Source organism: Bufo bufo, chromosome 2 (genome assembly GCF_905171765.1).
Source record: "Bufo bufo chromosome 2, aBufBuf1.1, whole genome shotgun sequence".
NCBI lineage: Eukaryota > Metazoa > Chordata > Amphibia > Anura > Bufonidae > Bufo > Bufo bufo.
This window is the reverse complement of record NC_053390.1, coordinates 511,158,133-511,171,806: the sequence shown is the minus strand read 5'-3', so window position 1 is coordinate 511,171,806 and position 13,674 is coordinate 511,158,133. Positions and strand designations below refer to the sequence as shown.

The following is a 13,674-nucleotide window of genomic DNA, read 5'->3' as shown; positions in this document are numbered from 1 at the left end:
AGGGGGAGGGGGGGCTGTCCAGGGGGAGGGGAGGCAGTGCAGGGGCCGGTACTTACTGCCGGTGTAAATATCGCGGTCTGCTCCCAGTGTAAATCTCGCGGCCCGCGTGTCTCGCGAGATTTACACTGGGAGCTTAACAGAGGTGCCGCGCGGACGTGCTGGGAGCTGACCGAAGCAGCTGTAAAGGTAAGTAACAGCTTCTCCGGCCCCCAACATGTCATGGTCTGTATTATGGCAATGTAAGTTGCCATAATACAGACCTAGACTCGAGTATAAGACGAGGGGGCTTTTTGAGCACAAAAATATGTACCAAAAAACTCGTCTTATACTCGAGTATATACGGTATTACAAGTTTAACTGAATCTTTTACCACAAAACTATATATCAATCTGCTCAGCTGCTCCTGTTCTATAACATGTTGCTTTCATATTGCATTGCATTTTGTGGTGACAGGTCCTCTTTACATTGAAAAAAGAAAGCCCCAAGAAGTGATCCCATTTTAGAAATCACACCCCACACAGAAGTTAATAAGGGGTGTAGTGACCCCACTGGTGTTTTGTAAAAAGTAATGCACAACAGATGGTGCAAAGTGAAAAATTTGAATTTTTCCAGAGATATGCCATTTCAGTGCCCAATATGCTGTGCCTAGCATGTGCCAATATGAAAAGTCAGCCCTCTTAATATTATTCTGTGCTTCCTGGTTTTAGAAACACCTTACATGTGGTCCTATTCTTTTCCTGAAGATATGGGAGGGTCAGGCATAAAGGAGCACCATGTGCACCTGAGGCCCAGTGTGGTGATTTATGCATCTCGTGCTGACACCTGTAGAGGCTCTGGGGTGTAATAATAAATAGAGCCCCTTTTTGGAAACTCCACTCTTTTTGATTATTATGCTTTTTGTGAGGAGAGGTGACCAAAAAAGGGTCTTCTTCTTTGCCCTATTTTTTTTTTACAGCGTAGATCTTGTCATATTTTTAAAAAGCCAGTCGTTACAGCAACACCTGTTCGTCCCCCTCTAATTTTTCATTTTTTGTAAATGGCTTGATGAGGAGAAAAGTTATTTCTTTACTTGAAACTTACATTTTTTTATTTTTATATAACACTTTTTTCTTAATTTTATTTTGTCCCACTAAGGGACTTGAACTTTTGATGGTCTGATCCCTTTTCCACACGTTTACACTGACAGTTGCATAGAAAGAGCCAGCCTGGGGCTAAGGGTTAATCTGCCAGCATAGGAGTTTTCAGCAATGCAGGTGAATACAGCAGGGTCTCTTGCCACTGATCGAGCAAGCACAGCTTCTGTGCTCGCTTGATCACAGCGTTATTCATACAGGGCACTAGTCCTTAACTCCCTTCAGAGGGGCTAAATATCAAATTAATATACATACAAAATTGTGTAACTTTGTAAATACATTGCAATACTAAAGGGGTTTCCGGTTTGCTTTAACATCTTTAAAAATAATAATTTATGAAGGAAGTTGCAATTTTGTAATGTATTTCTTTTACCTTTACTGCTCCTATGTCTGTTCTGGACTCTGGTCACATGACCGTGTCCATGCAGTTATTTCTTATCTTATTTCCTGCAATGTTTTTTTTTTTTTGGTGGGGGGGGCAGAGATAGGGAAGCGTCTATGTAACTACCTGGGTGGGAGGAGCTATAAACTAGCTGGGTGTTAGGGGCAGTGATAGAGGAGTGTCTATGTAACTAGGTGGGTGGGAGGAGCTATAAACTAGCTGGGTGTTGTTAGGGGAAGTGGTAGAGGAGTGTCTATGTAACTAGCTGGGTGGGAGGAGCTATAAACTAGCTGGGTGTTAGGGGCAGTGATAGGGCAGTGTCTATGTAAATAGCTGGGTGGGAGGAGTTATAAACTAGCTGGGTGTTCGGGTGGTGCTGGAGCTGTGGTAGAGAAAGAAGTGCATCATGGTTTTGGTTGGATACAATAACAGGAAGTGCTACATACAGGATGGAAACAAACCAAAGTGATTTATTTACATGGTAAAAACAGGTCAGGAGATTCCAAACTGGAATAAAAAACATGGGTAAGATGAGGTAAGCAACTACACGAACATATCTGTTAAAGAGGTTATCCTAGAGTCTAAACAGGCCAGCAGGAAATGTAATAAATTAAGTAAGATCAACAGTTCCAGCATGGATTCTCTGGTGTTTCCCTGCAGTCCTATCTACTCCAGCAGCCATTGCATCCCATAATGCTGGATCCAGTGCCCATTTACAGATTCTGAAAGCTGTTCATTATTACAATAGATTACAGCTGTCATAATTGAGCTGAAGCATCTCAGGCAAGCCTACAACGGACTTTTCAGGCATTCTCAAGATCCCGATGACAAGAAGGCAATGCAGTGGATAAGCAGAGTACAGGCAATTAAGGTAAGACAGCATACAGGTTAGAATGCCACATTAAGACATATATGAGCAGTGGTGTGCATGGAGCAGAAGAGGGCCCCATATAAAAACTCTCCTACTCCCAACACTCCCATTTCATACATGAAAGAAGGTGGGCATTTAACAGTTTCAAGTCCACCATTGAGACAGACCACACGATTGCCATGGGGCCTCGGGGGAAGAAGGCCCATCGCAGACCCCCTTCTCTTCCCAAAACAACTTTTTCTGGCAGCTGCCACTAGGAGAAGTTCAGTGCAAAGAGATTTTTACAGCTTCCATTCATTTCAATGGCAACTGTATAAATTGCTCTGCACAGAGCTCCCCTTAGTGGTGGCTGCAGAAAGCCAGTTTATTCACGCACTGAAGGGAAACAGGAGACAAAGAGCTGTATAGGAAGATCTATATTGTATATTAATGCCTGTTCCCCATTTTCCCACATACAATTTGGGTAAAGTCAATGAGGCAGAGGGGAAATTTTTTTCTCTCCAAGATCGTACATTTGTCAGAAATCTGACAGGCTGGCATCACCTGTTGGTCTCCGGGTGTGGAGCCTTGTGTGAGTAGCTCAAAACCTTCTTAAGGAGTCTTCTCAGCTGGCAGCTAATACTCATTAGAAAGCACAATACTCTAGCAAAATATATCCAAATGATTACACTTTTTGCATCTTAGTACCTGTACTGCTACCATATGTATATATATCAAGTCTAGTCTGAGAGAAAACGTAGGTGGCGATGTGGTAATAATTAGAGATGAGCGAATTTTTCGGTTTGATCAAAATTTATTTGCGGTGAATTGCGTTAAAAAACGGCTGTTTCCTGGCTGCAGAAAGCCTCTATAGTGGTGTAGAACACTGTGCCTCGTAGTAACACGCATATGGAGACTGCTGTGGTAGTGAAATAATACTGTGAGTCAGTATGACATGCAGATGACAGGCGTCGCTCTTAGAATCACTGCACACTTCACTTATTTGGGCAGTCACGGGGCCAAAACTGACCAAATAACTCAAGTATGAACTCAGCCTTACAGGTCGATGTTAGCGCCAAGAAGAAGCGCACTCCTTATACACCGTGGTCAGATGATTCCACATAGATCTCTACAGAACCTGTTCTATTAAGCGCTTATACAAGTAGAGCCCCCCGACAGAGTGGAGAGGGTATCAGCAGTAAGTTTGTTTTGACGTCACTGATTATTTTGCCCTTCCTCTGATCTGTCAGAACAATAACCCCCAAAAATCGGATCCTGTCTGTTGAGCATCCGCCTTAACTCGGTCAGCATTTGGTCAGTAATCCATCAGTACTGCTAAAGCCCCAAAATAAACAAGAGAGGTACCAAAACAGAGATGACACGTGAATGGAATATTTGCATGTCTTCTGTGTTTTGTGCCCACTGCTGCTTTTGGCTACCAAATCAAAAGCCAATTCTGATGGGACCATACGGGCTTTACAGCTGCTACACAGACAGGATCTGTTGTGCGTCTCATTTTTTTTGGGTAGAGTGGGAACAGCATGAGATGTCCACAGAGTGGCCCTATGACATAGTGGTGAGGTGGAAGCAGCATAAGGAGACCACAGAGTGGCCCAATGACAGTGTGGAGGTGGCAGCAGCATCAGGAGGAGGCCACAGAGTGGCACAATGACAGTATGGAGGTGGCAGCAGCAGCATCAGGATACCACAGAGTGGAAAGGTGACATAGTGTGGAGGTGACAGCAGCATCAGGAGACCACAGAGTGGCAAGGTGACATAGTGTGGAGGTGACAGCAGCATCAGGATACCACAGAGTGGCAAGGTGACATAGTGTGGAGGTGACAGCAGCATCAGGAGACCACAGAGTGGCAAGGTGACATAGTGTGGAGGTGACAGCAGCATAAGGAGACCACAGAGTGGCAAAGTGACATAGTGTGGATGTGGCAGCAGCATCAGGAGACCACAGAGTGACCCATTGACAGAGTGGGGAGGTGGCAGAAGCATCAGGAGATGACAGAGTGGCAAGGTGACATAGTGAGGAGGTGGCAGCAGCATCAGGAGACCACAGAGTGGCAAGGTGACATAGTGAGAAGGTGGCAGCAGCATCAGGAGACCACAGAGTGACCCAGTGACCCGGCGGGTGGCAATACGAGTACCAGCTGAAGATGGTGGGTGAAAGAATGAGCACTTGGCATCAGATGTGTGGCATCAGGTGGGTGGCAGCATCAGAATAGCAGTTGAGGCAGGTAGCCAGAAAAAAACGGTCTATTTTGTCAAAGTGTTGGTGTGGCACCATGGATGATCTAGTCCGATGCATCAGGTATTGGTGGGTGGAAATCCTGGCTGATCCACGCCTGATTCATCTTGACAAAGGTCAGTCTCTCCACATTTTGGGTGGACAGGCGAGTTCTTTTTGGGGTAACTAGGCCCCTGCCGCACTAAACACCTGCTCTGATGCCACACTACTGGCTGGGCAGGACAGCTTTTCCAGGGCAAACTATGCTAGTTGCAGCCACAAATCCAGTTTGGCTGCCCAGTAGTCCAGTGGATCTTCAATGTAGGGTGGCAGGGTACTGTCCAAGTATGCCACCACCTGGTGGTTCAGATCCTGCTCCAGGTCTAGCTGCTGCTGCTAGTGAGTAGTTTCTTCACTAGGCGGGTAAAGAAAGCTGCTCATCAGCGACTCTAGACTCAAGTTGCTGCTGATGGAGCTGGAACTGCTCTTACCCCCCCCCCCCCCACCCTGCCACAGCAGCCATGGCAGAGGAATGTGAGCGCAGAGGGGCCCCCCGGTCAGACCTGCGAGAGGATGGACGATGGCGCAGATAGGCAGAGGCCAACTCACTACATAGGATGTCTCTATAGTAGTTCAGTTTGTCCTCCCTCTCAGTGGGTGTAAAAAAGGCCCCCATTTTGGACCGATAGCGAGGGTCAACCAAGTTGGAGAGCCAGAAGTCATCCCTCTGCCAAATGGTGACAATTCAGCTGTCACTACACAAGCAAGTGGGCATGCATCAGGCCATTTGTGCAAGTCACTCAGAGGGACTCCCTGCCTCCATCTCCACTGCATACTGCCACAGTGAGTCTGGGTCCTCTGCCTTGTCTTCCTCATCACCCTGTAGCTCCTCTGGCTGCTCCTGCTCCTCTTCTCCTGTCACCTGTGTTTAAATCAGAGCGGAAGAAGAAAAAAGAGGGTTAATCACCATACCTTCTGTTTGAGGGTCCGAGAGAAACTTTTTCAGGGCGCCAAAAGAGGGCAGAGATAGGAATGGAGGTCTAATAGATCTAGGTGGGCAGGCTGCCACTGGTCACCACCTAACGCTGATGGACACAGGGTAGGTGGTTTGGAGAAGAAGTGGTTGTGCGTGGGAACGCTAAAAAAGACCAGGTGGATGGCGCCAAAGCCCCTTGGATACAGATAAGGGATAAGAGTGGACCCCTTTGCGGACCCTTGGTGTTGACACACTTTAAATGAATAAGTGTGTGCCCAAAGAGTATATAGAATCATGTGTTAAAATAAATGATAACATATAAAAATTGTATCATATAAAATCACATGTGACCACATAAACGTATAAAAAAGATATATATATATATAAAAAAAATATTTTTTATATATAAAAAATTATATATATTAAAGATGACTCACTTCACCCAGGAGGGTAATGTGGGATAAAGCTCAAGACACCCACACCACACCTCCTGCGCCTGGTGAAGGGGACCCATACAGAGGCCCCGAAACGCGTTGAGCCTTCCACTCCCCCCCACCCTGGCTTTGGAATAAAGAGAAAGAAAAAGGATAAGACTCCTGAGTGTGTTTTGATCCGAATCTGACATCTCTACGGGCGACCCAGGCGCAGGAGGTGTAGTGTGGGTGTCTTGAGCTTTATCCCACATTACCCTCCTGGGTGAAGTGAGTCATCTTTAATATATATAATTTTTTATATATAATTTTTTTTTTTTATATATATCTTTTTTATACGTTTATGTGGTCACATGTGATTTTATATGATACAATTTTTATATGTTATCATTTATTTTAACACATGATTCTATATACTCTTTGGGCACACACTTATTCATTTAAAGTGTGTCAACACCAAGGGTCCGCAAAGGGGTCCACTCTTATCCCTTATCTGTATCCAAGGGGCTTTGGCGCCATCCACCTGGTCTTTTTTAGCGTTCCCACGCACAACCACCTGTGTTTAAAACCACCCATTTTGCTACACATTGCTTGTGCTCCAATGTCCTCCTCCTCCAGTTCAGCCCCCACAGGGCTCATGTGGCCGTGAGATCTAGCCGCCACGTCTCCAGTCCCCTGACCAGCCAGATTTACCAGCATCTGTTCCAGGACATGAAGCAGTGGAATGACGTTGTTGATCCCATAGTCCTGGCGATTGACAAATAACGTGGCCTCTTCAAAGGGCATGAGCAAATGGCAGGTGCCACGCATGAGCTGCCACTGGCTGACATCGAAGTTACACAGAGGAGTACTCCTGTCCGCTTGGATCATCAAGAAATCGTTTATCACCTTTCTCTGTTTGCATAGTCAGTAAAACATATGGAGGGTGGAATTCCAACGGGTGGAAACGTTGCATATCAGCCTATGTTGGGGGATGCTGTACTGCCACTGCAGTTCAAGGAGGGTGTGCTTTGTGGTGTACCAGTGGCTGAAGTGCATGCAAAGTTTCCTGGCCATTTTTAGGATGTTTTGAAGATGGATGGAAGACTTCAGGGACCGATTGACAACCAGATTGAACATGTGTGCCATGCAAGGCGCATGGCTCATCCCTCCTTGACGTAGCGCCGACACCATGTTCTTCCCGTTGTCCGTCACCATGGTTCCTATTTTGAGTTGTCATGGGGAAAGCCAGGATGCGATTTCTTGATGAAGGACACGGAGAAGTTCCTCCCCTGTGCGACTCCGTTCGCCCAGGCAAACGAGGTGCAGAACAGCGTGACACCACCATGCCCTGCACATGTGGTATGCTGGAGGGGCACTGAATTGTCCCTGCAGTGGAGGCTAAGGACACGGTGGAGGATGAGGAGGCAGAGGCGGACATTGTCGCAGGACCAACAGCGTGACAACGTGGAGGCGGAAGCGGCGTCACCTGACCAAGTTGCTGGTGTGGCTGTGCAGGAACCACATTCAGCAAGTGGGCCGTAAAGGACATGTATTGTCCCTGACAGTAGTTACAGCTCCAGATGTCAGCGATGACATTGCACTTTGGCAGACACCGACAGGCTCAAGGACTGGCCCACCTTCTGTTCTACATGTGTGTGCAGGGCTGGTGCTGCCTTTTTCGCAAATAAATGATGGCTTGGGACTCTACACCTCGACTTGGCACAAGCCATCAGTTCTCTGGAAGGTGCAGAGTCCACCACTTAGAAAGGGAGGGACTGCAGCACCAGCAACTTGGCCAGGAGCACATTAAGCTTCTGCGCCGTTGGATGAGTGCACGCATACTGTTGTCTCTTGGCAATCGCTTCGGTGATCGATTGCTGACGAAATGACTGACAAGGAGTAGGAGGAGGAGCAGGATCTTTAGGACCAGCAGATGATGGGAAGGACAGACAGCTCTCTTCGGCTGAGGTGGTGGAGTCTTGACTGCCTGAAACCGGGTGCATGCCACTAGGTGATGCAAAGGTTGCTGTGGCAGGCTGGACCAACACATCGGAGCCACGGTTATCCCAGGCCAATTAATGGTGACGCTGCATATGTTGAAGCAGGGCTGTGGTGCCAACATTGGCACCTTAGCCACGCTTCACATTCTGCCCACAGATTCGACATATGGCCATGTTCACCTCCTCCGGAGGCTTAACAAAAAATGCCACACCGCCGAGTAGGTGATTTTATCCCCAACACTACACACTGACTGCACGGGCAGGTAGGCTCCTGCAAAGCGGGTTGTCTACCCCGGGCACGTTTGGCTACCGACCTCCCACTGATGCCACCCTGCTGACTCTCGGCCACACTAGCGACTTGCTGGCTCTGCCGCTGCCTCACGGGCAAGCTGCCACCCTCTTCTTCTGATGATGATGAAGCCCCTAATTCACCTGGCTTCCAAGTAAAATTAACTACATCATCATCCTCGAGTACTGTCTGCACATCACTGATGTCCTCCTCAATGGTCTCTGTGTCCGGAGCCTCAGCGCTCGCAACACCAGCTCCAATGCCACTCTCCTCATCACTACCTGCCCGTCTAGCGGAGGAAGTGGCAGATGTCTCCTCCACATGTTGGCTGGCCAGTAGCTGCTGACTGTCCTCTAATAGCTCGTCTTCGCTGTATAGTGGGGCTCAGCCACAGCATATAATACTTCTCTCGCTGAGGGAAAATAAAAGAACAGAGGCAGGTTGAGGACAGGTGAGGGCACAGGGCCTGCTCCCGGCCATGCCAACTAAGGGTTGTGTCTGATGAACCCACCGACTCTTGGCTGGAGGTGTCTGATGTCACTTGGGACGAAGTGGATAACCGAGTCAACCATTCAAGAACCGCTGGGTTGCCGGGAGCTCAGGCCTCTTACTACGACTCCTGGTGCCACGTCCCCTTACTCTGCTGCGACTTGTGCCTGTGCCAGAAACATTTAGGCCTCTGCTACTCCCCTGTGCAGGGCCTGGCATTTCTCTGTCTGACATACTGTTTGATCAAATAAATAAATAAAAAGAAAATTAAAACACCCCAAAAAAGTCAGCAATTTTCTCACTTTACCACAGCCCTTTTATTCCCACTAATACACGCCAAAAAGGGCTGCAATTTTCTCACTTCAACACACAACGGCAAATACTTTTCTTGTGCCACTAATACATGCAAAAAAGGGCTTTAGAACATATAACTGCACCGATGAACGGCAAATATATTTTTCTTTTTTCCACTTATACACTCCACAAAAGGCTTTAGAACATATAGCTGCACGGCAAATATATATATAATTTTTTCCAATTATACACTCCACAAAAGGGCTTTAGAACATATAACTGCACCGCTGAATGGCAAATAGACCCTTATTTTTTTCCACTTATACACGACACAAAAGGCTTTAAAACATAACTGCACTGCTGAACGGCAAATATATTATTCTTTTTTCCACTTATACACTCCACAAAAGGCTTTAGAACATATAACTGCACCGCTGAACTGCAAATATATTTTTCTTTTGCCCTAATACATAACAAAAAGGGCTATAATAATTGTCGGAGTCCCAATTGAGGTGTTCTTATGAGCGCTAAGAGAGCTGACACAGACACACTGCTGAATCAAATTCTCTCTCCTTTATTCTATACCAGCATACATCTTTATAACACTACAGATAATCACAGACAATTCTAGCACATCACCAAGGGGGTGGAATTCGAAACTAATGATTTGATTCGTTATTCATAAAAGGCAATACTTCTGCACCATACTAACAGAATTCTAATAATTAAAAAGTTTCTGCAGCATCTTATCTCAAAGTTGACATTCTTCAGCTGTATATCCCAAAACTCAGAAGGAACATAACTCTCTCTTGTATGTCAAACTCTGATAAGAAAACGAGGGAGCTGCTTTCTTGACCTTGCAGCTAGGAACTTCTGATCTATATACATAGAAACTCCCTACATCCTTCCAGGTGGCTCATAAATTTTTCCACATATGCACAAGATGGAGGACATGTTTATACAAAATGGAATCTCATCCCTCACAACGGCAAATATATTTTTCTTTTTACCACTTATACACGCCACAAAAGGCTTTAGAACATATAACTGCACTGCTGAATGGCAAATATACCGTATATTTCTTTTGCCACTAATACACAATAAAAAGGGCTTTAGAACATATAACTGCACTGCTGAACGGCAAATATATTGTTCTTTTGCCACTAATACATGCCAAAAAGGGCTGTAATTTTCACACTTCACCACACAACGGCTAATAAGCCCTTTTTGCCCACTAATACAAGCCAAAAAATGCTTTAGAACATATAACTGCACCACACAAGGGCAAATAAGATATAGAAATATTTCCTTGTAATAAACCCTGTTAATGGCTGTATCAAACAGCACTTGCACCCCAATAACAAGAACGGTTTGCTGGAATTACCGAGCTGTATAATGGCAATTTGGATGCCCAGTCAGTGCAACAAGGTGTAATAGAATTGTTCCTATTACCCAGGCTGTAACCTCCCCTACTGAACCCTGTTCTACATAAATGCTGTGGAATGATTCCTCCCTATCCTTTCCCTACACCTTGAATAATCTTTCCCTGAACTTGTAAATAGTTTTTTTTAGCACAATGAAGTCTTGCCTAGCACTGTCCCTAGCGCCTGCTGACATCTCTCCCTGCACTAAGTACACTGGAAAATGGCAGAATCCAAGATGGCTGAGGCTATTTAAAGGGCTGTGGCATCACAGGGCTGGCTGGCTGCTGATTGGCTGCATGCATGGCATTATGGGAGATCCCGCGTTCCCAGAGTTCCTTGATCCATGCCCTCACATGTGCAGCAGCCATTTTAGGAAAAAATATGATTCGTAACCACAAAGCGTGAGGAAATTCGGATACGGTGCAAATCTAATTTTTCCTGAAATTTGGATCAGATTCCACTTCGTCAACTTCGATTCGCTCATCTCTAGTAATAATGGTAGATGCTTCAGTACATTACTCTATTGCGGATTATCATTTATGCCACTGGCTTTATCTGCTTCCATCAACACTGTCTCTGTGTATCTGTGCTAAAGGGATGTGCCATTCATGCTGTTATTCTTTTGTATTAGGCCTTGTTCACACATCAGTTATTTGATCAGTTATTTACATCAGTTTTTGTGAGCCAGGAGTGGAGGCTACACAGAGATAAGTTATAATGAAAAGTTCTGTGTTTTTTGATCCGCATCTGGTTTTGGCTCACAATAACTGATGGAAATAACTGATCAAATAACTGAAGTGTGAACAAGCCCTTACTGTGGCTGTGAGTAGTACATACATTATTGTGACTCATGAGGACCAGTCAATTTAGATATGTCAATGGTTGGATTATATTGACAAGTAACTTTTTGTACCTAAGTGGCCATTCATATCTGTACCCACTGCAGTGGTATTGTGTGCGTATTTGTGGGATAAAATGGCCTATTTAGAATCACATGCATATTGATGCAGCATCTTGCTAGTACCTGGCACAATATCCCATATACTTTGTGTTAACCTTTTGGAGACATGTGTGGCTTATATAACCTTCCTGGCATACTCTCTCAGCTATTTATTTAGCTATTAGATTTAAAGTAGTTTCCGGGTGTTTATATTGATGGCCTATCCTCAGGATAGCTCATCAATATCTGATTGGTGAAAGTTCGACTAGAGGCACCACCGCCGATCAGCTGTTTGAAAAGGCAACTGCCTCTACCTAGGCCTGTCATGCCATGGTCATCTCTCACATTGGCCTAGATGCAGATCAATCCCATTCAAGTGAATGGCGATGAGCTGCAATACCAAGCACATTCTCTATGCAATAGATGATGCTGTGCTTATAAGCTGCAGGGAGGTAGCGGCACTCACCGGAGCGCAACTGATCATATATCGGTGATCCGAGTATAGGTCATCATTATTAAAACCCTGGAAAAGCCTTTAAAGGACCAGATATTATGAAATAAGTAGGATGTTGTGTAGGGCATAGTGCAGGGATGTAAGATCACTTACGGCGCTCCGATTGGACCGCTCTACAACCAGGGAAAAGGAGACACCCATTGAGAAACAGGGCAGTCTCCTCTTCCCTGTACCATTAGCATATCAGGCCGGCAAAGTGAACGGGGGCAGTAAGCGATATTACATACATGAATTATGCCCTACACAACCCCCTACTTATTTATTTTTAACCTCTTATTGACTGAGTATATATTGCACCAGTGAGACTAATTTGGCCTAAACAATATTCCATATTGATGCTATGAACTAATGGTCTAGTCTGAATTAATTATTGTATTATTACTGTTCAAGTCTCATTGCTGTACATAGATATAATTTGATACTTTGTTATTCCATTACTCACTGGTTTGTGGGTTCCTACCTATAGCAGTATATATTGTGAATTATGAATGCACTTCTATTTTGATTTTTCTACTTTTCCATAAGTATACTTGCCTATACGTGTCTGACATTTATTCTGATCACCTTCAGTTTTTGTTTTCTTGCACGTATCAAGTATACTATAACAGTGTTTCCAATTTCAGGATTCTTTGAAACTCCTTCAAGAAGCTTGAATCCTCCCCTTTTAATGAAAAAACATCATGAAAGAAATGGAAACAAATGAAAGGTTTAATAAACAAGTTATTCAATAGTATTAGGTGCGAACACACAGGCCGGTCATGTCGCGGGTTACAATGTGGATGCGCTGCACTGGAGTACCCCGTGGCCGTAAAGGCTCTTAATGAACACTACATCATTTAGTCAGTTTGCATTGTTAATGACTGCACAGTTTTGAATATTGCAACCGACATGACTGTCCCGTGTGGTCGTACCCTAATTGTGTTATATTAAAGTGGTAGTGGTAATGGACATCACATGTGGGCTTTTAAGGGGTATGGAACCAGACAAGAAAAAGGCCTCACTTATAATACCATAATTGAGGGCAAACAAGAAAAAACAACTATATAAACCTAAAGTGTTGTCCGACAAACAACAAATGGATGCCCAATATATAAAAAAAATATATTTTATTTCATAATAATAGACAATACATAATTATTGGGATATTTAGGATAACAGAAGAGAGAGATATGAAGAGTCAGCAGAAAGTCCCCGGATGCCGTAGTCCCCCGGCCGGTGTATCTGTAACCCACCAAAAGATGGAACACATGTCAGGTGTGTATAAGGTATGCAATATGGTGATTCACAGAAAAAAAGAGGGTTATATCATATACAGACCACTAAAAAATAATAATGCTAAGGCCTCATGCACACGACCGTTGTGTGCATCCGCGGCCGTTGTTCCGTTTTCCGTTTTTTTTCGCGGACCCATTGACTTTCAATGGGTCCGTGGAAAAATCGGAAAATGCACTGTTTGGCTTCCGCGTCCGTGATCCGTTTTTCCAGTCCGTGAAAAAAATATGACCTGTCCTATTTTTTTCACGGACAACGGTTCACGGACCCATTCAAGTCAATGGGTCCGTGAAAAATCACGGATGCACACAAGATAGTCATCCGCGTCCGTGATCCGTGTCCGTGATACGTGTCCGTTTTTCCTATCATTTTCAATGCAAACTTGACTTAGTTTTTTTTTTCACTTTTCATGTTCGTGGATCCTCCAAAAATCAAGGAAGACCCACGGAAGAAAAAACGGTC

At 44.9% G+C, this 13,674-nt stretch overlaps 1 protein-coding gene across 1 annotated transcript in view; it reads left to right on the top strand.

Moving 5' to 3' along the window:
* Positions 1-12,895, top strand: part of LOC120991647 (227 kDa spindle- and centromere-associated protein-like) — a 91,557-nt gene extending 78,662 nt beyond the window's left edge. The window contains exons 15-16 of the mRNA XM_040420442.1: positions 2,264-2,386; positions 12,564-12,895. Of these exons, the coding sequence (XP_040276376.1) occupies positions 2,264-2,386; positions 12,564-12,593 (153 nt within the window). The 3' untranslated portion in view covers positions 12,594-12,895. The remainder of the gene's footprint in view (positions 1-2,263; positions 2,387-12,563) is intronic.
* Positions 12,896-13,674: the final 779 nt, after the last annotated feature.